The 25062-nt window shown below is 37.1% G+C and overlaps 1 protein-coding gene across 16 annotated transcripts in view; it reads right to left on the reverse strand.

Annotated features, from left to right (window-relative positions):
* Positions 1-25062, reverse strand: part of MAST4 (microtubule associated serine/threonine kinase family member 4) — a 278365-nt gene that overhangs the window by 72171 nt on the left and 181132 nt on the right. For all 16 annotated transcript variants that reach the window (XM_071425284.1, XM_071425286.1, XM_071425285.1 and 13 more), the window contains one exon: positions 400-488. In XM_071425284.1, the coding sequence (XP_071281385.1) occupies positions 400-488 (89 nt within the window). The remainder of the gene's footprint in view (positions 1-399; positions 489-25062) is intronic.

The following is a 25062-nucleotide window of genomic DNA, read 5'->3' on the forward strand; positions in this document are numbered from 1 at the left end:
AATAAATACAGCAACTACAACAATAAATACAACAATAAGTACAGCAACCACTGAAGTGCCTGACACTATAAATCCTCGGGAGCAGAAGTTCCAGGATCAGAATGTAATACAGACTCCACCACCTTCGTTATGTGGTGCAAGCTATAGGAAGAGCAACGGTAGGAGGGGGAGAGAAAATCTACCAGAATGCAAGGTGGAGAAATAAAAAATAGACCAATGATATTTTTGGACTGATCATAACATAGGATTTATGGATCTAAAAACAGAAATTCGGATAGGACGAAATCCAACTTTTTGCTATTACAGTGCTATTACAGAACAGCAGAGTATGTTTTCCTTCAGTTATAGAGACACCATAAGAATTTCATAATAGCAGTAGTAGCACAGTTATAAAATCACCTGTATGAGCTGAGAGTGGTGAATGAGGCCGAGGCAGAGCTGGAGACTGGCTACTGCCCATCAAACTCTTCCTGTTACTTGTTCTACAGCTGTGGGCAAAAAGAGAGGAAAGAAGACATTAGCATCAGAAATACAGCATGTAGCACATATGGGCATTTTGAGATTCTGCTACTGAGTTCCTTGACTTCCCAGTTTCCTATTAAAAATCAGAGCTATTGTTGTTTTGTAGGCATGTCCAGGAAGTCTATGATTATAATGGATAATGGCAAAACCAGAAGTTTTCAAAGAAAATACACCATGGATACTTTTCAGGCTTGCACGTTTGCTGTTCTGTGCAACAACCAGCATTTCCCTGTAGAGTCATTAACAAAATATTCTTCTCCAACTAAAGCTTATTTCTCTGCCATACACTTTTTATAAAATATAAAAATAAATGTAATGTGAAACACAATCTCAGGTTTACAATCACCATTCAATGACTAAAGCTATTCCTGTTGCATGAACTGTAGCTTGAAATCACATGCCAAAGAGAGCAAGACTTATCAATCTGAGAATGATGTAATAATTATAAATCTAATTATTGAGATAAATTTCACATCTGTGCTTTTTGTCAGTGGAACAGATGATAACTAAGAAGATGAATGCATTTTTTTTACTCATACATTTTTCATCTGCAAAGCCACTAATTTCCCATACCACAAGATCATTAAACAAGATTAAAAGTAAATTAAGACATGGATTAAACTTGGGAAAGGAGGTATTTTTCTTAAATATATCATACAGTCTTTATATATCAGTTGGCAGAAGTAGTTTCCTTCTTCCCTCATTCTACTATAACAAATATTCTCATAAACATAAATCCCCAACACTCCAAACATTCATGCAGAAGGAAAATATTATCCTGAACTAAGAGACCTTAGCTGTGTACAAACTGGAGTGCTTATGCTAATGTTTACATCACTGCAATCAGAATTTTTCTGTAAAAGTTTAGAAAAACTCCAAAATGTCTAAAATGGAGAAAGTTTATACACAAAAGCATTTAATTATCAAAGCAGACTGCAAGAGAAGCAGATTCAGATCTTATTTGTAGATATCTCAAAAAATGAATTTTGTAACACTATGAGCATCTCTCATTATGTAACAGCCAGAAACCAAGACTAATTAGTCTAGATATAGCTAAACTGAATAAAGTGTAAAAGAAAGGATGGAGTTTAACAGCATAAAGCAAAACAGGTGCAGAAGTACTCCAAAATAATAGAGAAGACAAGGAAAATAAAGAAAAAAAACGTAGATTAAAAGTTGAGTATGAAATCAGTATAGACAGTATCTGCAAAATTCAAAAGAAGTCAAATACTAAGAGTACTCTCCCCTTCAAAAATGCTTTGTGAAGCAGCAAGAGTGTCACTTCCAAATCTCTAATAGGTTAATGCAAAGCCCATTTATTACATAATTATTACAGTGATTTAACCTTCAAGTGTATCATTACTGTAGACCTTTTTAAGAAAAGAATGTACAAAATTATTGCAAGTTTCACATGTGGAGTACTAGAAAAGTCAAAACTTATTTAAAACATATACTGCCATTTTTAAGCCAAAAATAAAGGATGAACTTTTAAAATGTGAAATTATAAACACTAGTTTTTAGTAATCTGTCTAGATCAATTTCTACTTTTTACATCACAAAACCTGAGCAAATATTCTGTATTCCATCAGACAACAAAGTCCTAATTGTTTCCCCTCTTCTTTAAATTTTTTCCAGGTAAAGAGTCATTGAATTCCTCTTTTATCAAAGAATGGTTCAAAATTTTCCTTCTGGCTTCCTGCAACATCACCATATGTTTGCTAACTTTCTTCCCTTTATCTGCTACTCTTGTTTTAAAAGCTCGAATAATTGTTTCTTTGCAATTCTCCAATCTAAAATTGAACCCAGGAAAAACTTCTGGTATTTATCAGATATTCATTTAAAGACACAGAGATTGCATCTCTCCATGATGATGTGATGGTATCACTACCAACATCTGTGATGCAGGCTGGGGCTCAGAGCATACATGATGTGACTTAAAAGCAAATTTTTCATGGCTGAAGTCTGGGATTTAAAGGACGACCACAAATTCTGGCAAAAGAAAGTAATACATTTAAAGCACAAAAATTTTAGATACCTTTCACAGATTTTGCTACATGGATGATTGCTTGCACTTACTTGTCACTTGCCCTTACTTGTAGAAATTGAGACTTTTATCACTTTCACCAGAATTTCCTATGTAAATAAACAAATACCTTGTATTCACTTTTACATTAATATCCAAACTTTACATTTCTCAGTTGAATCTGCAATGTCTTTCACAGATCATTATCAAAAACACCTAATTAAACTCATATGTGGGTTTTGGGGGTTTTTTTTGGAGGCTGTGTATTTTTAACACTCTGGAGAGTATGATGGCATTACCTTCAATATCAAGATCTTACACGAAGAGAAATCTTTCCCCCCTGCTGCCATTTCAAAAACACGTTTCCTACTTGCTCAGATGTGGCTGCAGAGAGAATCTATCTTCTATCATACTCAAATGAAATGTTCTACTGAGAAATAAAAAATAAAAGATATGAAGTTCTCCTCTATTTGCCTTACCAGTAAGGTAAGATGCAACTCACTGCATGGAAGAACAATTCCATCTTAGAGCTCTCGCTGTAAGTTTCGTTTTTCAGTTGCGCTTCACAAAGATTTTGAAACAATGTAATCCATCCTGTATAATCTGTGAAACACAATTCCTTCCCTAAAATAATGCTATAATAAAAGAGGCATTTTGTGGATGAAAAAAAATAAACTTCAGGGAACCTTGAAAGATGATCTAAGCTGCCAGAACTCCACAAATGGGAAGCAGGGTGGCACAAAGGAAGTATCAAAGCATTACTTACTGAACTGTATTTAGCATTAAAACAGCTATTTTCCTTATACAAAAGAATCTCAGAAGTTAAAACCATTTTAAAACAAAATAGTTTTTTCCTAGGTCTCTGAACACATCAACTTTCCCCTTCTATTGTTTTCATAAAACTATTCTTCTCCGATTCAAATCTGACAAGATAAACCAACTGATAAGAGGCAGACCTGAAATAAAGCTTCTTTGTCTGCAGTAAAGTTATAGCCATGCAGGAATACTCTACAGGGATTGTAACTTAGGGAAATATAAACCTTGGTAAACCACAGAGCACTAATCCCCAAAATGCAATTCTCTAAGCCTTGAATTTCATGCTGTGATCAGGTTGCATGCCAAGAAGAGACTAGCAAGCTAGGCAGCAGGTAAAATGCAAAGCTTAGAACACTTTAAAAAAAAAAAAAGAAAATCTTTTTACAAGATGAAAAAGAACAGGAGAGAGCACAGAAAAAAAATCAGTCACTTTTAACAATAACTAAACTTTGGTGTGTGCAGAAAACTCGAGCAGAACAGAAAGTTTACATTTGTTGCCTTTTGCCTTCTTCTCTGCCCCATAAATATCCTTCCTGGACTTTATTCCTCCTGGGTGACTACCTATCTGGAAGTCATTGACCTCACACTGTATCAGGAGTGCCTTGGACAAATGGCACTATTCCTTATCTTAGAATCCAATTCATCATTTCTTCTTTGTTTCCCAAATCCACCCCCTCAAGACAGGTTCTGTCATAGCTCCTGCTCTCTGTCACTGACACTCCTGCCCACTCACTCTACTCTTCCCTATCCTGACTTCTCAGCATGTGTCACTGTGGGGGAATTCCTCCTTCACCTCAGCTCCAGTATCATTCTCAATGCACTAACTCCAAGTCACTTCTCCAGCTGCTACAGACAAGCAAGGTTTCTGATGAGAAGCACTCATGATAAAACAAACAGAAGACACTACACAGAAAGTGCTTTTGCTGAACTTCTATTGTAACAAACCCAGGGTGAACAGTAGCTGCTGAAAGATGCAATCCAGTTGCATCAAGCTTGATTACTTTGCTCCTTAAATAGCCACAATTCTTCCCATATCAGGCAAAAGCTATTTGGGTAGAAATGAGGGGAACAGTTAGACTGAAATCAGCAAAGCATGAGACTCGAGTAAGAGTATGGTTGTTAAAATACAGCTACATTCCACAATCTCCTGAAAATATTAAACAGAATAAAAAGGTGAAGCAGAAATGCAGTGCTTCTAGGACAGACAATATTTCATCCAGAGCTGAAACAGGTTTCCTGATAGAGTAATCAAGAAATGGTAATAGTTGTGAAAGATATGCACTGAAGTGGAAACTTCTTCTTGTGAATGAGGGTTAAAGATTAACAAATTACTGGCAATGAAAGTTAATCACTTTTATTTATTCAAAAGAAGTAGGGAAAGCAGGCTGTTCTGTCAGAGCCAGGCTTGCCAGGCTTTTCATGGGAAATACGGCATCAGCCTTTATAATTGATAATTAATTCATTTCACTATCCTCAATCATTATATTTACACTTGCAATGAAGATGTATTTGGAGTCTAAGCTATTTTGACAGGTCACCACCTCTCACAGGCTATGCTGAGCACAGCACTGCCCCACACCATCTTAATTCTGGTATTAGTGTAATATATAGCAGTTTAGTTCGAGGCAAAGATTAGAAGGGATTTCTCCCATTCTAAAAAGAGGCTACAAACAAATGGTTTTAGTTGCCAATACAAGCACAAAGAAATTAAGTTAGTGCCATATCCAGAATGTGAACCCTAACCAGGTACACATGAGACACTAATAATGCAAGACCAGCCTGCCTATAAAAGGCTCCAGGGATAGAAAAAGGGGTTATAATTTCTCAGGTGTTAAAACTGCATAGTTGAAAACTACCCCAGCAGGAACATGCTGTCTCTAGCAAGACTTGAGATGTTGTGACTTTGGTTATACAGGAGAGTTAAATTTAAGTTCTATCTCAGTTATATTTAACTTGTAATGAAGGTAGCTAAGGTATGACTTCACAGTTATTTTCTTCAGCAACATCAACACCGAAGAGGCATTGAACAGACGACACTGAACTTAAAAAAACCCAGAACATTTGAAGTAAGGAATTTAGTTTAGTTTGTCTTGGCTATTTTGTCTGGTTGGTTCGGTTTATTTTGTTTTTAAAGAAGAAGCCTTCTACATTAAAAAGCAGTTCAGTGAGTACTTCCATGTGCTCCAGAACCCAGACAAGTTCTGCGGGGATATTAACTGGAATAAATGCAAAAACCAGCTGCCCTGAAGAGATGACGCACATCGATACTGCAAGCAGCTTCCTTGTCGAAAGTAGCCTTGAAGCTTGTATTTGATGAAGCATCTCCAAACCCAGAAAGTCAAAGTAAAACACAGCCCACACTTAGCACCAGTTCACACCTAGATCACTTTATGCAAGGAAACAAATTGGCCAAGAATATTCCTCAATGAATGCTGCAGAATTAGAGTTACACTTTTAAAGGCTGTCAGTATTTCACGTTCATATCAATTTATTATCTAGCAGTATTTTCTGATATATTTTGCCTAGACTGTATGTCTGCATATACACTCTCCAAATTTGGTATGCGTATACAGATGTGTATATATGCATATACAGACACACGTTCATATTCATATGCATAAAATGTATGCATATATTTAGATAAATATATATGTATCTCTAACATTCTACCTTTACAACATTGCACATACAGTCAAACGTTCTACTTACTATGTATACTCTTTCTGTGAGGAATTATTCTACATCATTCTGTAATGTGCTGCAGAAAATAGGCTACTGGGATTTAAATTTTAAGTGTTATAATGTAGGGAAGGATTCAGATTTTCCTCTTTTGTATGTGAGGTTTAGTCAACTTAAGTAAGGTGAGCTTTAGTCTGAAGAAACAAGAGTGCTGTCAAAACATAATGAAAACAGCACACCAAGATGCAGCTGCTTGCTGCCCTGGTTTGGTGGTCTGTCTTGAACCTTTGCAACACTACACTGAGTGCTCTGGCTTTGGCTATTGGCCAGATAAACACGGGCAGTAAGCTACAAGTCCTCTCTGAATACTGAAAAATGTGCATGAAACTCCCTTCTCTCCCTACCAATAATACCAATAACCAGCATGCCACCATGCCATCAGAACTTCACCTTTCCTCAGTCGTACAAAAGAAGAGACTTTGTATTTCCAACAAGGAAAAATCTACAGGGAAAATAAAACATAAAATGCAATCAACTAGATGTATGATCACCTTTTCCATAGACAGCCTAAAGGATTCAAATGCAAGCATGACAGCATCACTGCAAAAGCAGACACCAGGAAAAATCACAGAATTGTAAAAATATCTGCCAAATCTCTAATAACCAGATCTGAGGGAGACTGACACAAAGGCTACTTTCACTGAGAAGGGCTTCTCAATCTCCTTTGAACCAGAGTCTTACAATACAAATAACAAGGTCATTATGCCTTCTCAACTGAACTTGCTAGTTGGATGTGTTCAGCATCTTCAGCTTCACTGACTGCTCTCACTTTTACTCTAGTCAATTTCGATCCATAATTTTTCTTCTTCTTGCACAGGAGAATAATCAGTAGTTACAAGGAATCCAAATTTCTTCTACAGATTTAAAACGGCATAATTCTGTCTGTCCTGAACCTTCCTAAACCCACTGATTCACATTTAACTAACATAATTAAATATTCACCTCTACAGTAATAAAAAAAGAGTACTAAGCTAACTACTAACTCCATAGTTGTACAATATTCATAAAATAGCTGCACAAAAGTTATTGTCTGTACTACAACCAAAGTGAGTACGCAGACGAGGACATACAAAAAGAATGCTCAGGATCACAAACCCCTGGACCACTGAGCAATTCTGCTTTATTATATCCAAAATTACATTTTTGCATCTTCACATCATACAACCCATTGAGAACATGACGATGGGATCATTTAAATCCCACTGTTTCTTGAATTTATAGTTTATTTTGTATTCTGAGAAGGGAAAAAAACCAAGTTACTAGGTATCTCCTATCATATTAAGAAATTTAACTAAATTCCTTGACACAAAAATGTTATTCATTCAAAATAGAAGGGTAATTAGGAAGCTAGCACCAAATGTAGAGGAAAAACATGCAGGGCTGGCCTAAATTACTGCTACGTATGATTATCTGCATGCTATATAATTCAGAACATGCAAAAAACCCCAAAAACAAACAAAGAAAAAAACCTACCAAAATCAAAACACCCAAATCAAACAAACAAACAACAACAACAAAAAAAAGCCTAACTGAAAAAAGCCAAAATCAGTAGCCACTCTGAGGGGTTTATAATATATAACAAGTTTTATCTTAAAAAAAAAAGTCATACATCACACCTATTAAGATCACAGCATCACTGGTTTGGACGCATTAACCAAATGAAGTAGTGCCTTGACTTGCACAGTAGATAATCTTGCAGAAACTGTTTGGATTAGACAGGAAATACCTATTTACCAGAAGGCATGCCTATCTAGGCTGCAGACAGGAGGTTCAAAAAAGAGGCCTCCTTGTGCTTTTGGGCCATCCTCTACAGTTTACATTAACCCTTATCACTCCATATTCTGACTACAATTTCCTGGTGCATCTCCTGTGCTGAGAATGCAGTCAGACATTTCCTACCAAGTTGCAGAGGAAAGGCTGGGGGCAGGATGTTTCTCACTCTGCCCCACTGCTGGTTGTTAACAGCTTGGGAGAAACTGGCAGAGCAGATGGAGGTGAGTCAGGATCTTGGATGCCACTTCCTCTGGAGCCACCACTTCACCTCAGGCTGGCGTGCTGTCTGCAAGGCTTGTAGCACAGACACTGTCACAGGCAATTCTTCCAGTGGCTCTGTCCCTGGTTCAGGAGCTAGGCTGGAGCCCTGTTGCTGCTGCTCACAACACAAGCAGTCAGACTCAGTCAAGGGACCCCCTCAGCTGAGGGACCACCCTTCTACCTCCTCCATGGGGAATAGTAGCCTTTTCCACATTTACATTCAACAAGCAGTCAATATAAAGACAACTTTTCCCAGTCAGCCCTTTCAAAAAATAACCCCAAACAAAACCAATAAACAAATGAATCCTGTTCCAGCCATACTTCCTTTGAACAACATCCATCCAGAATCAAGGACTAACCACAGCCAATTCCCCAGGACATTTTAATACTGCCAGGGAGCCAAGCACATATTCTGAGTTTTCTGTAACTCCAGTTGAAACTGAAGCCACCAGAGTTCAGAATTTAGATAAAACATGGGAGTGTCTCCAGATTACAGACCAAAGACCTGTTTGTCCAGTTACCTACCACAGTGAAACCCTGTTCACCTTCTCTCCAGTTTTCTCATTCCATTTTCCCCTTAGAACTACCTCCTCTTGGGCTTCTTTCCTTCTTATTTGCTCAGAAGAGCACTGTTCCTAACTTACCATGTACCAGGCCAGGATGATAAGCCATATAGGCCTCTTCATAACAGTAATCACATTCCTCAAAAAGCATGGAAAGGACTTTAAGGAGTGCTTCTCTTGGTTCAAAGTGTCTGCATGGCATCAATATCCAAAACATCCCAGTGGGTTAAAGACTGTCATGTTTTGAAATTAGGTAGTTATATGCAGCCAGCCTAAAAAAGCCTACTTCCTTGGTAGATGTCTAAGAGACACTGCAAAAATTACTAATCCATTTTCAACTGGGGGAAGAAAACAAGAAACTATTTTGTTTGCCCTGCTTCTTGTTATGGAAGTTGTGCTTCATCTTCCTTTCAACCTCCTCTATTTGTTGGTACCCATTAAAAATTTTATGTTGCCACAGTGACTTTCACATAAAAAAAAATCAGAAGCTTATTAAAACAGAAGTCTACATCACATGAAACACAGTCTGCATTGCACTGTACTACAGAGACTTGCCCAGGAGAAAAGCCTCTAAGAGACAAAGTCCTAGAAATACTTTTTCCTACATTATTTTACAATATTTTTAAGATAGCTTTATGACTTTTGTTCTCCTTTGTTTTCCACACCCCTCCCCCAACTTTTTTTCTCCTAATAGTCTTCAAGTAGTAGAGGTAAAGTAATCATATCCTAAAATTCAAGGGTAGGAGATTGGGAGCTGCTTGAAGGAGACAGATTTTACATGGTTTTACTCTCTAATTCAGTAGTTCTCTTCTGGTTTAACCTCTAATTATAATTAAACTTGACTCCTTTCTCCTATAATTAACAATAGAAACAATTCATTTTCACTCGGAAGAGCAGTAAGTCCAGACAGGACAGGACTGCTTCTTTCCTTCTTTAATAAATCTGGTAGCTCCCATTCTCTCAAAACTATGAGGCTGCTGATTAAGTGTGTTGTCTTCAAACCTTTAGCAATACTACCAACGACTTAAGAAATGCACAGCTAAGACAGTGTCAGAACAATGCACCTGACTGAAGAAAAACTATACTGCAGATAAACACAGTAGCAGAGGAGTCTGAATTCTTATATTATCACACCCAGCAGGACAAGAGTCTGAATTCTTTTACTCCTACTTGCGCAAGCTTCCCACTTGGGCAACAAGAAAAACAAAGGAGGGAAAAGCATTTAAGGAGGATAGTCCCCAGGAGACACATGCTCCTACTAAGAACATAAAGTTACCTTTTAACCTCTGGAGAACCAGAAGTGGGGATACACATCTACAGAATGGAAAGAAGTACAGTGAAGAAGCACAGCTATCTACTGAACATTTGACATGTGAGGGAAATAAGCTTCTTTCAGCAGCACTGTCGCACTAATTGCTGAGGTTTATCTTCATTCTTCATCCAAACATGAGAGTTGCCAAAAATTCACAATAAATGCCTAATCTTCAACAACGTGATGCAAATTTCCATCTTTCCTTTAAGGGAATCAATGCAAGTAACAAGAAAAGTGGTCCTGTTTCTTTTCCCTTCTCAGGTTTTAAAAAACACAAGAGGAAATAATTATGTAACTGAAGTGTCACACTTTCTATGTAAGAAATAGAAACACTTTGCAATTAATATTCTGTCTTGCTTTTTGTTTGGACATAAGGAGTCAGTAATGCTTAAGCAGTTAATGCGCTGGACTTAAGGAAAAAAAACCAAAAAACTTTTTAAAAAATTTAAATAATTATTTAGGGCAAAATATGGGTGTTTGAAAACTATGCCCTTTACGGGTTAGGAGATTGAATATGAACAATTAAGTGGAAAGCATTCAACTCAAAACTACGTCTGTTCCCACAAGACCTCTGGCAGCACCATCAGTGTCCCACATTTGAGCATGCACACATTGACTGCACTTCAGAAATTCAGTTTGCAAACAAAAGACCCTCCTCTCTTTAGTGAGACCCACATTCTCTTTCCCTCCCACTGACAGCTGACCAAACGTTTTTTTAATTAAATGATAATTAAGCATCTAGAAGCATTATTTTCCCAGAGGAAGGTGAAAAAAAAAATCCATTCACTGCACCCATTCAGCTGTTGGTCTCTGTCGAGCCTGTGACAGAGGGCATCAATTAATGCCAGCTATGGCAGCTTTCATGAAGAGGGTGTTTGTTCTGCAGGAACCAGAAATCTGCAAAGTTATGCTAAAAGGTAAGTGACCAAACACTCCACAGTGTCATGATCTTAGGACACCGCTACACATTTATCTGCAGCCAGCAAGGGGCCATTTCCCATAAGATTTATGGAGCAATAACAAATTAAAGTCTGTTTGTGTTGGAGTTTCCAAACACAGTGATATCCCTTTTGTAGCAAAACAATAAATAACTATATAAAATATAGTTATAAAAAATGGGTATGTCTGATCTAGCTTTTTTCCAGATTAAAACTGAGCTTATGTAACAGACGTAACTACTGATCGTTACTTTTCATATAACAATGCTTCATGAGAAATTTAACAGGAAAAAAATTAAATACGTGCTGGCACATAGTTGACACCATTTACAAACGTACATAAATTACTTCTTCTCTCCACAGATTTGTATTAGATATACAGTAAACACACTTAAAAAGTTAGCTGTGTATCTAAACTGGTACAGTCATATAAGCGATCTCCCTTCTAAAGACAAAGTTACACCATAGATAAAAGTCTTTTACTGGTTCAGAATTTCTCCATTAGAAAATAAAATTTTTTATTTTAACCATGAGAATACAAACTGCCTTTTTCAACTGCAATTGTGTACTAAGTAAGTTGTGTCAGCAAGATTAACTTGACACTAGCTATGGCTCAAATTATCATCCCTGTATAAAACCCAGCACCCAGACTAAGTCTGGGAGCAAGCTTCAGCTCCACATGGCAATATAGCTACTGAGGAAGGGAACCTATTACACATGCAGATCATCACACTGCATAGTCACAGTGAGGTAACTGGAAACATCTGAATAATCTCTAGTGAAGCAATTTTTAACATCTCCAGGCACAGTCACAAGTGGGGATGACACAAGGCCTCTGACATCCACTCACTATTTTTTTTTAAACAGTAATGCTTAATCATCAAGCACCACAGAAGCCAGGAAAGATCAGATGATTTATGTGTTTCAGTGTGCTGCCACAGACCTGCACAATATATACATGCACATTTATAGTATTAAAAATAGTGTGGCATGGTATTGAAAAAAGTTTCAGTGGCATATGCTTCATGTTTCAAGTGACTGGATTACTCAGTGAGGTCAGAAACAAATTATCTAGGTCATTGCAAATAAAGTACTGATAATGCATTCATGTCATGTCATCAAACATCCCTTCCTTCTGACATGCCATGCTACTTTAGTAATCCAAGTCTCTAAATCATAAACAATTGTTCAATTTTAGAATCCCTTTAGCGTATCTAAGATAGGTTTTCTGCAGATCAAAACACCACAGTGCTGGGTTGTGACCTCTCATACAGGCTCTGAGAAAAAATGATGCATTACCCAGGGAAAGGGAAATCTTTCTCCGCAATGATATACTTCAAGCTCCCTTCCACAACTAGAAAACAATGTGACTTTAAGTTTATCCACTCAGTTATGCCTAATGAAAGTCCAGTGACTGAAACTGGAAAATTAGTAGCATCATTTTAGCAAAAAACCCTAGTATACATTCAACACTAGAAGTTTCCAAGCAGAATGAAGCATATCAACATGAATGAATCTGGCCCACAAAATCCATTTATAGTATATCTTAAACAGGATTTCTTACTGCTAGTGAAGTTTTACAGAAAAAAATGGAAGTTCCAGAATAAAGTCAGATTTCTCATTTACATCTCTCCTGACCACTTCAATGGTCAGTAACACCTTATTCTCTCATGAAAATCCAAGAACACAGAAACACAACAAAAAAAATATAAAATTAACGTGTATACTTTCTATACTAGACTTAAATCTATATATCAATACAAGAATACAGGGAAAAGGCTAAGACCATTTTAAACACATTACAGAGTACATAAGCAATTTATGAAAACAACTTTTGCATGTACTTCGCCCTGTAAAAACACTCATACAGGTAAAGGACTATTTTACCACCAAAGCAATGTACTAATTGCTCACGAACAGAAGTAGGTCACGGAAGATCCATGAAAGCAAATGTCAGTGACTCAGCGTAGAAGGAAGAAAATGAAGAAAGGATATGATTTATAGTGTGTAAATAGGTATGAGCTAATAGTGTGAAGAGGAATAATTTCATGATGAAGATGTGTTTAATTCACCCTGATGTGTCAAGAATGAAGTATCACATAAAATGACTAGTAAAGCAACATCCACTATTAGAGACAAGAAGTGGTAATTATAGTAAACATTCTAATTTTGCACACATCAGTTAACTTACTGTCCGCAGCCACAACAGCCCACAGCCCATGTGATGTAACTGCTGCAACAGCTCCGTGCCAGATCTAGCAGTGCTACTGGCAGCAACCAGAGCCACCTGAGATGCTGCAGGAAATTCTGCTTGTTGAACCATGCAACACCAGACAGTTAACATCTGCTTTGAAACTTAACTGATGAAACAGTATCTGCTCCAATACAAGGGGAATTGCTGACAAAGGAGAGGAAACCAAAGTCAGTGCATTGCCACCAAGTCTTAAATTACATAATGTAGTATGAGCAGTCTTCAAGTTACATCTTCTGGATTCATACAGTGACTCAAACAGTCCAAGTTTTCAGTGTTTGAAGGTAGGGGTTTATTATTGTTGGGTTTGGTTTTTTGCTTTGTGGTTTGACAGTTTTTCTTGGAAGTTCATATTTCAAGCTGTATTTTGGCAATGGGGAGTTTCAGGATGAATGGTAAGTATCTAAAACCAGACAAAATTAACTTCTGCTAAACTCTACATAGAAGTAATGAATTCCAAATAAAAAAGGAACACTAGCTTGGATGCATATGAAGTTGAACAGTGCAATCCAGTGTACAGTCTTTCTTCTTTACACATCAATCTTCTTAAGAATTTTGGAAATTTTATCATGTAGTTAAAAATATCTCAAGATTTCATAATCCTGCAAGATCAGATCTGTATAGGCTTTTAAACTTTTACTAAAATTCCACATTGAAGCAGCAATGTCTGGGGCAGCAGAAACATGGCAGTAGAAGTAAATTGGAAAGGGAATTCGTCTCAAAGTTGTTAATTGTCTCCTCTCTCAGAGGAGAGCTGAAATCCTCCCACAAAAGGCAATTTTACTTTAAGTCTTGCTGCACATAAGCAATTCATTACAAAAAAGCTGTTAACTTGAAAAGAACCATGAAACTTACATGAAAAACCTCAGAAAAAAATTACATATTATTCTTCAATGGGTACATGAGAAAAGTAATAAGAGGATCGATAATAAGCAAATTTCCCCCTTTCCTCAACTATAACTTGAAGTACCACTGGATCACATCACACTTCACAAACTCTCTAAGACACTTTACTATGCTAAGAAGTAACTCTTACGTCAACAAGCTAAAATCAAGAGTTTCCACACACTCTGTACTGCCGTAAGGTTAGTGTCATCATTACTATTCTGAGATTCACATCCATGATTCCACCACAGAAAGCTGTCTTGCAGATTACCTGTCATCTTATGCAGCATGGCTGAAGAGAAGAGAAAGCTGAACCTCCAGTTTAAGATAAATTCACTAGTTTTAACAGAGGAATACCCTGTTCTGCTGAAAATAATTTCCACACACTATCCGTTCGACATAATGTAGATGGGTTCAAGTAGAACTACAACACCTGACATTCTGTGATCTCCTAACCCTCAGTAGTAAGAAAGAATGCGCTGAGAGTTTGAACACTAATTCTTCCTTTCCTATTTTTTGTAAAATAGAAGCCCGAAACCTCTAATTTGGTTCAGTGGTTTAATCAAACATTAGATTTTCAATTAGCATAAGCCCTAGCTCAGCTTTTCAAATAATCATTACAGATGACCTCAGACTACATTCAGCTTGAAAACCAAATGTAGGCATACCTCTGAAAGACAAATTGTCGGCAAAAGCTATTTTCTTAAATGTCTTCAGTATAGAAGAATTGAGACATCTGTTGGTATTATCCTTTCTTCGAATCCTAACCATGAAAATTACCACCTTGAAGATATAAATTTGATGATAAAGCATAGACAACTCAATTTTAACATAATCATATGCTTCTTAATAATCTCCCTTCCATAAATCCATAACTAAACATTAAATCAAAGTGATATTTCAATCCTTCAAAAGACTCGAGAAAGTCTGTGCAGGCAGGTAATGGTGCCATACAGGTTCAGAAGGGCTGGACAACTAGTTGGATGTACATATGGGTGTGCAACCAATTAAAAAGTGACTGATTGTTTTCTCAACCTAGCTTATAGAGTTCTGACTTGTTTTTATGTGTAAATATAATCTCTTGCCTCACTGTGACTAGCATAAATTTAGCTGATACAGGAAAACAGTGACAATGAAATACTGAAAAAAGACCAACAAAAAACAAAACAAAACAAGACAAAACCAAAAAAAAAAAAAAAAAAACCAAACAAAACAAAAAACCCAAGGTTGTAGCTGGCAAAATGGCATACAGCAATTTGGTGAAAAACAAACACAACCTCATCATCTCCTCCTTCCAAAGTGCTTAATTAGGTTCCACACAATCATACACCGTATTTATTGAGTGAGAAGGATTCTTTTATTCTTCATATTTTACAGAGAAATATAATACCTTGTGTGCCTAATTTTTTACTGTTTCTTTCTTTCCAGAAAATAATCCCCAACACTAGAATAACAGTTTCACACCTATTTAACATAGGAGAGGTACAGTATCATTCTGCAAAAATCTGCTAAACTACCAAAAGTTTCTGTAAGACTGAAGCTGGACTAACATTCCTTCACTAATAGTTCTGTGTTTGATATTACATCTTAGTCACTGAAGCATTTCCCATTCTGAGCTCTAAAAAGAAGTTATAGTAATAACAATACCAGAAAATAATATTCTGTTTTTAAATTCTGACTACTCAGTATGTTATACCAGCCATATTTTTGAAAGATAATATAGTCACTCTCTCCAAAGGGCAAATTCTCATCTTCCTATTCACTAATGTCTCCCAGCACACTTTTACCACAAGTAGAAGAGTAGAAGCATGTCATTCACCAAGGATGGAGAGAGGAATCATGCTGCAGTGTGATACAAAGCCACACGTCACATTCTTTACAAGTCTAGCTTTAATAGTCCAAGTGCCTGCAGCCACACTGCCTCCCGCTTCGATTTTTTCACATCTTGGGCGATGCAGCACTGGGCTAACTAGCTGCTGCAGGAAATGATGATCACCTCCGAGTCAGAGCTAAGCACACACCCCAGCATGGTGCTGCAGGGCACAGTGCTCTTTTGCAGATGAATCTGGGCTGCCAAGCACATGAGGTCATTAGAGATCATTGCTTTGAGGAAACGTAAATGCAGTGAAGCACACACACTTGTGAAGAGACTTACTGAACATTCTGAAACCAAATCAACTGAATGTGTTTTCCTCAGTCCAGCAGTCCTGGGCTGCTCCTCAACTCTCAACAAGCTAATTAAAGAAAAAATCCAACTATTTAGACAGTATATTTGTGTTAAGCAACCCCCTGATTACCTTAAACATTTGTCTGCCAATGCTTAATTTAAAATCAACAATGTGTTTTGATGGGAAAAAAAGTAAAAAAAAATAACAAAAAAAACCCCAAAACCAAACCAAACAACCGACCAAACAAACAACAAAAAACCACAACAAAACCAAAAAAACCCACCAAGACACTTTCCCAAACTAATAAAAATAAGTTTTTACTGTACACACAATATGTATGTAGAATTCACCAATCAAGAGAACTTAGCATCTCTGACAATAAACTGCGATGAGTATGGTTTCAGATTAAATTTATCATTACATAGCTATCAAATCACAGGTCAAGTATAAAAGGTAGGCAAATTATATTGATAATCTCGTTAAAAGGTTATTACCACTGAGGATGTGAGGAGAAGCATGGAAGTTCATCTGTTAAGGTGATCAAGCAGTCTGTGGCCACATTAAAGATTAGAAGTCAGTTTTTCATATACAAGCAACTAAATCATACCCTCAAGATACATACTAATGTTGTTTTTATAAAGTACTCAGTATAGTTCAATATGGTCATTTTATAAATTCCATGTGCTGGCAGAACAGAAGGAAAACAAAAATGAGCCTTAAGCATTGAGACTACTGCCTTACAGTGTAACAGGAGGTACCTTCCAGCTAAGTTCAAACACAAAATCAATAGAAATTAATCATATATTATGCTTGAAATCATCATACATGCTTGAAAACCTTGGCAACCACTAAATTCACCAAGTACATTAACACTATTGCACATTTTCTATTCCAGACTTAACATGCAGAAAATGCGTGCAAAAAATAATCTCCAGTTTTGTTTTCTACACATTTTATCTTCTACAAGGACATACGAAAACAGAAAATTGTAGGTGTTCCTATGCATGACTCTACAGCCATGTGATTATCACTCACAGCCAAAAAAAACTCAATTATGCTAGTAAAGGTAGAAATAAAGGTGCTTTTTAGTTGAAAAAGTCCTTGGAATAAATGATAACAGGTTGCAGATGTTTTTACTCAATATTTTATCTAAAATAAAAATATTTTCTTTGCATTATTTTCTTTGTTCTTCAACACTGTACAATGATTTCAGATTGTAGCATCCCTTCTTTAGGCTGCAATGGAGTGAATTTGAGGAAACTCTGATAAAACAGCCATCTTTGTCCCAAGACTTCTTCAAGAAAAGCATCTTGAGAGATCTGTCATTTCCCACATTTTCTACTGTCAAGAACAAAACCATTGGGGTCTCTAAAGCAACAGAGCCTAGCAAAGCAAAGCATTATTATTTCTTATATATGCAGAAGCATTATTAATTCTTATATATGCAATTGTGCTACGAGTCTCCATTGTTCTCCACATCACAGGAACACAACAAAGGACAGCCTCTGATCCAAAGAGCTTACACAAGCCAAAAACTGAGGCTCAACACACAGACAAGACAAACATCTCCAACAGGTTAGAATAGGGTGTGGATGAGGTAAGGTGACAGAAAAGGGTGTGATACAATTTTTGGCCATCAGGAAGACTAATCACCTCACTACTCATCCAGCCCATTAGCTCATTAGCTAATTTAAGGTTTCTATTTGCATCACAGCAGAAAGATGCTTTAAGAAGAAATGGCCATAAAGCATAAAACCACCATTTCTGCAGCCTTTGTTTTGTTTGGAGAACATGTCCCGTTTTATAAATACCACAGAGGGTTAGAGAAAAAGGAAAAAAAATGTGACACTGGTCAAAAAACTACTTCAGTATCTTATAGTCACAGTCAAGTCACAAAGACAGAATAAATTCACCTTCTACATGAGCTTCCTTTGTTCTCTAAGTTTTTTATGAGGCAACAGAAGCTCTTACTTTTGACAGGACCTGGAAGAATGCATTGCCTAATAAAGGTAGAAGGTAGTAAATTAATGGGAGTTGTTATCATAAAAAAAGACAATTAAAAAGCAAATGCCTTAAAAGCAAAAAATCTGATACTGCATATATCTTATCCAAATAACAAAAAGCACCACATTCCTTCCAAATTATAATGTAATGAATTGTCTTTTAACTACTTGAACCTCAAGTCCTAGTCTCACTTCACTTATCTTGAGTAGCTGTATTGATAATATTTGCTGCCTTTACCCTAAGGATGGTTAATGTAAAGTGAAATCATCAACTCTTGGTTTATGAGTTTCATATTTACAGAATCTTGGTATCTATTAGAAAAGTAGTTTTATAAAATAATACAAATTTTGTAGGAAAATAATCCTACAGCACAAATTGTTCAGGTGAAATATCTATAAATATATGAAAACTAGAATGAAAACTATGTCTCCATCCTTGGTTTTGGTTGTGCAGCATTATGTGCCTTCCTGCTGTGACTTCAAAGAGGCCACTCTGTAATGCAGAACAACAAACCAGATCTCAAACTCTAATCCTTCCTCTATATTAAAAATGTCTGTAACTAAAACATGCTGTTTTTCCATATATACTGGGCAATGCACTTTCATAATTCTTTATCTTCTGTTACATGCATGTTTAATATGCCTATTTATATAAGAATAGCAACACCTTGTGTAAATTTAAAACAACAAAAAAAAAAGCTTAATTTGTAACTTCAAATCAACTGAAACTTGACAGATACTCTTATTCTACAGGCATATGCTACCCCAATACCAAAACAATGGTCAGCAACAAGTCATTTTATTAGGGTGCCAGATTTCTAATAGGCACTGGGTGGGTGTTCCTGCCACATGTTCCTGTTCATACTGCATAAGGTTTACTTCATTCCTGCATCTTTTTTTTTTTGCAATGATCTACCTGATTTACCTACAAGATAAACCTGGGAGCAGCTCTAAATAACTTAGGAGTCTCCATTAACAAGACCAACGGGACACTTTTGCCTCCTGCTGCACTACGATCTTCCAACAACACCTCAGCAGAACACATTCCATACAAATCTCACACCCTCCCATCTTTTCAGAGAGCCTGTCACACCTAAGAGAGAAAAGCAGCGCACAACTTCCCCCTCCAAGTCCTTACAGACATCCTGCCCTCCCACAGGGAGCTGAGCCAAGCAGTCCCACCACACAGAGGCCAGACCATGCTGCCAGCTGCTCAGCCAACTTCCCAGGGCAGGTGTCCTCTGGAAAACACAATGTTGTTTTCCCTCAGTATCACTTGAAGGGAAAATTAATTTTTCCGTATCACCTGAGGCAGAAAATGCCAGCAGTCCTTTGGACCTCTCTTTAGATTGTTTCCTTCTATTAATATTCATCTGGTGACCCTTGCACTGGATTTAGGCAGGCACAGTCACAAAGAATGTACTGAACACTTTCAGCATTTATGAAGAGACTGGCCTAATATCTCTGAGGTTATTAGTAAAGTTAGTGTGAAAAACAATATCATGGCAATAAATTAGTAATGGTAAAAGACAGCTCACTTAAGGAACAAGAAAACAAAAGAAAATTGTCCTGAGCAGTGTTAAATCTTTCAGATTTTACTAAACTCATCAATGATTAAACAAACAGGTTACCTTATCTGGGAGAGCCAAATTACTAAATCTCTAACACTATTAGTCTTTGTTTTGTTTCCTGTAGACTGACAGAGTAGGTGATCCTACTGGTTTCTTCTTGCCTTATAATTTATGAATCAGAAGAAGGAAACACATGATTGCTAAAAGGTATTAATTTGTAGATAATGCTGAATGCTTAGGTCTGACCCACACAAACAATCTGCATATTTTAAAAAGTAACCTAGTGTATTCATATACACTAGTATGTTTTGTATTTCCTTTACAGAAAAGGGGAAAAAAAGAAAAAAAAGGGTCTTGCTCTTTGAAGATTGAGGAAGACACAGAAGAAATAATGTGAAGATATAATTTTCAAACTTAAGAAAAACAAAACAAAACAAAAACAACCAAACAGGAAGAAGTTTCATTTATCTGTTTTGAATTTTTTCCCATAGACAGAAATCAAAGGCTTGCAAAAAATGATAATATTTTGACATTTGACAAGACAGAATAACACATCTAAGACACAAGTGAGCAGCAAACAAAAAACAGACACAAGTGTATTTCCCAAAAGAACTGTTCTCCAGTTACTCATAGGTCAGAGATGGGGAGGAAATGCCTCTAAACACAACAGTTCAATCATCAAAACATGGCAGAAAAGCCAGGGATGAAGCCAAATCACCAAGCCTCATGTAAGAAAAAAAACTACATAATGCAAGCTTACTTTAACAAAGTGTTATGTGCTTTCTGTGTTCATTATTCGGGTAATGCAAGAGATGCTCTGGTAAGACCTGATGGTGCAGTGAACTGACATAATCATCCTTTTGCTTGGTGTGTTTGTAGACAAGGTGAATAGAGCATACTGCACTTGTCTGACTGCTTTTGCTTCTACTGTTACAGCACGTATGGAAATTCCCTTGACATACCCACGCATAAAAACAAGCTAGACAGGCCTAGAGTCACTGAAAAGGCAAATTTGTAAAACAAACGTATACTTTTTATAACTCCAAGAGGGTTATCAGTATTAATACAAAGGTTATTTGTTAATTACAACTTCTCACTGAACACTGTCTGATGAAGGAGATACTAATCAAGCATTCCCCTTCCAGTTTCCCAAAAAGGGAATTAAAAAAAGCCATGTATTGATTTACAATGAAAACCATGCTGAAGACAAATTCTGGTAAACATCAAGACAGCTGTTGAAAGAAACATGTCTGATTTATTCTTATCATCAGTAATAAGTTCTGTTTCATCAAGGACTGGATTGTTAGGTTTATGTTTGAACTATGCAGAATCTGTAAAGATATATTTATCAACTGGAAATTCTAATAAAGGTTTTTCCTTTTTTTCAGTCAGCATGGACTGTAATCAACAGAAAACAGCCCATTTCAGAACTTCAGTGGAACTTCACTCTGGATGGCTAGGTTCGTTGATATTAACCAATACACTGTTTAACTAAATGACATATATCTGTTACAAATAATTCTGTCAAGAGAATAACCAGGGAACCTACATATTATATGGATCCACATCCTCTGGTTGAATCACAACACTACATCTTCTACAATGCTCCTGTGAAATTTTCATCTCTCATACTCCATTTCCTCTCCAAACTCCCTTTGGGGCCAGCTTCCCTCACTGTCTTTTAGCTATCTGTAGTGCAAGAGATGCTTCATGGGCCACTGATAAGCCATCTCTGGGAGGCACTGGTGGCACTTCAGGGCAGCATGTCACAACTTCGCTGGAAGAAGGTCCTGGCCTCCAGTTACACAAACCTCTCTGTGTCCATCAGGCACACCATTTAAGTTCTAATGTTTCATTAGAGCTCAGTTTTGGTTTGAAGAGAAAAGGTTTCATAATTAAAAAAGGTTTCATAATTAAAAAATATGGTATTCTCGGGACTATTTTTCTTTTGTTTTCTACTGTTGAGGTTTCTGTAGGAAACCCATACTTTTATGTAGGAATATCTTTCCAGAACGTTCTACCATCTCATCCAAGAAGTGATAATATCAGTAGCTTCAAAAGGATTTTAAGAGTAGAAAGAACTTAAATTAGAAGCCAATTCATTATACTCAGATTTATTAAAGGAAGTTCAAACTGCTATACCCATCTTCCCTAGAATTACTTTAGGACTTAGAATTGATGCTTAAAACCATAATTTTTAAGTTTATTTCAAAAACAAAGTAAACACTTCTTACAGAAATCCATATCTGATGAATAACTTTAATAAAACAATTAATTATCATATAAACTCCTCTCTTCCAAGCATGCATGAAAAGAAAATGCCAACAAACCCAACAATAAAAGCACTGCAAGTTGTTTCACATATCAAATCTATCTCCTGTGAGAAGTGGGATTCTGTTCATAAGCCTAGTACAAATACCATACAGGAATTGGGCCCAGCAGCCCAAAGAGGAAAGACTGACAAGGCATTGCTCCCAAATGCATGCAAGAAAGCAACCAGGGAAAAATAAAGAAATTTACCTACTACCGCTTCAGTTTTGCATATCTTGAGTGCCTCTTAAAAACAACCACAGGTGGTTAGTACCAGCATTCACCAAAGTAACTTTTAATTTATCAGCTCTCTCAAGGTGAGCTTCCAGGCCAAACCAAAATCCACAGAATTAATTAAAAAAATTGAATCCTTCCTCTATTACTTAAGAGAAAAAAGATTATATAGTATTTCAAAATGTAAACACTACACTAGTTTGAATTAGTCTAGTCCAAATTTTTTTCTAGTTCCAACCCCCTTGCCATGGGCAGGGACACCATATATACTGATACATACAAAAATCAAAAAGAAACAAAAATATTGACATTTTCTCTCTGAAAGAGAGAAAGAAGGCAAGTTTATATTCATGTATATCTGCCAAACCAAAAGATAACAATTTTGTCAGATACATAAAAATCATTGACTAATCTAGCTCCTACCTTGTTGACAAAAAAATAAACTGTATTTGTTCTACAACCCACCACCTCACTGCCTTGAGAGAAATAATATTTTTTTAAATTCTGGAACACATTCTGGAATACTACAATCAAGTACTAAGAGAACTGGTATATACATTTTTATTCAACTAAATTATTTCAATGCTTAACACTTCACATTGCTTGTTTCAGTAAACTAGGCAGCAACAGGAATGGTGTTCCTTCAGTCAACACCCTTGACTTTACACAGGACTATGTTAGTCTACCCATCATTTAATAAAATAGATTATATGTGGTTTTGATTTTTCCATATTTACTTCAATGTTAATAATTATGCTTTAAACCAGTCTAGTTAGAAGAGGCAGAATCTTTGATTATATCTATCTATAGACACATATAAAGCCATTTATAAAGCTGTAAGCAGTGCCTCATTTTCAACTTTTTTTTTTGAGGGAGGAAAACAAAATTCATAGCGGGTAGCCTTTTATAAATTTTTCTTTCATACCTTATTTTAAATATAGGGCAAAGTCAAACGATTGAGATCAAAAGCTTTAAAATTTCACAATGACCACAGTTAGTGAATTTGCAGAGGTTCGAAGGAAAAAAAATCCTCAGAAAGGTTCTCAAGAGAAAAGCCAGGAGCCATCACTGAATGCAACATGGCCTGTTGAATATGGCTGAAGCAAAGATATGTGAACCTTCTGATTCTCCTCAGATATGCACCTCTCCTCGTGCCATCCCAGTGTTCCTCCAAACAAATCTAATTCCTACTAAACCTCTTCTAATGACATGTAACATCACAGCCTATAGATAATGTGAATACAGAGAACTACTGCATGCAACAATCGTTTTACATAATTTTCAGTGTGGTCCATTTAATACACTTCATTTATAATGTTCAACCTAAACCAGTTATCAGTATCTTCATATTCTAAACACAGTGGCACAAAATACTGAGTGATTCCACCTCCATCTCCAACTAACAAAATCATTACCATTCCTGCATAGTAACATGTAACAAATTTACAGAATCACAGAAGGGGGAAAATTGGAACCTGAGGACCACAGTGGCTCATGTGGTCCAGCCTCCTCAAGCAGGGTAGTCTGAGAGCACATAACACAGGATTGTGTCCAGGCAGTTCTTGAGTATCTCCAGGGAGGGAAACTCCACAACCTCTTTGGGAAATCTGTTCCACAGCATGGTCATCTGCACAGTAAAGAAGTTCTTCCTCATGTCCAGGTGGAACTTCCTGGGCATCAATATCTGCCCATTCCCTCTTGTTCCACTGCTCAGCACCTCTGAGAAGAGGCTGATCCATCCTCTTGAAACCTATCCTTTAGATATTAATGACGGTTCCCTCTCAGTTGTTTCTTCTCAAGGCCGAACAGCCCCAGCTCTCCCTGCCATTCCTCACAAGAGAGATGTTCCAGACCCCTCACTGTCTTTGTAGCCTCCACTGAACCCACTCCAGCAGCTCCATGTCTCTGTTGTCCTGAGGAGCCCAGAACTGGACACAGCACTCCAGGTGAGGCCTCACCAGGGCTGAGTACAGGGGCAGGATCACCTCCCTCCACCTGCTGGCAATGCTCTTCCCAATGCCCCCCAGGATACCATTGGCCTTCTTGGCCACCAGGACACACTCTGGCTCATGGAAGCTTCTTGGCCACCAGGACCCCCAGGTCCTTCTCCACAGAGCTGCTCCCCAGCAGGGCAGCCCCAGCCTGTGCTGGTGCCTGGGGTTGTTCTTCCTCAGGTGCAGGACCCTGCACTTGCCCTTGCTGAATTTCAGATGGTTCTTCTCTGCCCAAAGTCATCAGAAACTTCCCTTGAAATCCACTTTTCTGACCACCATTTCCAACTTTGACAAAGAGCTACTAGAGGCAAGCCCATCAATCAGTATGTGCAGTTGCACAAGTTGGTACTCAGCTTATCACTGACAAAAATTCAAAGCTCTTTGACAAGAGTCACAGCAGAAGAGGCAACTACTAGCAAGTCTAATACAGCAAGAACTGTAATGACTGCAGAACATCAGTAGCAGATGTAAGCCAAATACAACAGAGTGAATCTCTGTGTGCTGTGCCTAGACCACATGGCATGTCCAACCAACCACAGCTCATGAAGGGATGTCTGAACTACTATCCTTTAAATTCTCTGAGTAAGAAAAACAAAGACTGTCTCCTACCATGTCACAGCAGCTATTAACCATGACAGTGGAAAAAAGAAAAGAAAAAAAAAAAAGAAAAAAAAAAAAAACAACCACCCAAAAAACCCA

Source organism: Agelaius tricolor, unplaced genomic scaffold (genome assembly GCF_023055355.1).
Source record: "Agelaius tricolor isolate 1412-34295 unplaced genomic scaffold, bAgeTri1.0.p SCAF_4, whole genome shotgun sequence".
Lineage (NCBI taxonomy): Eukaryota > Metazoa > Chordata > Aves > Passeriformes > Icteridae > Agelaius > Agelaius tricolor.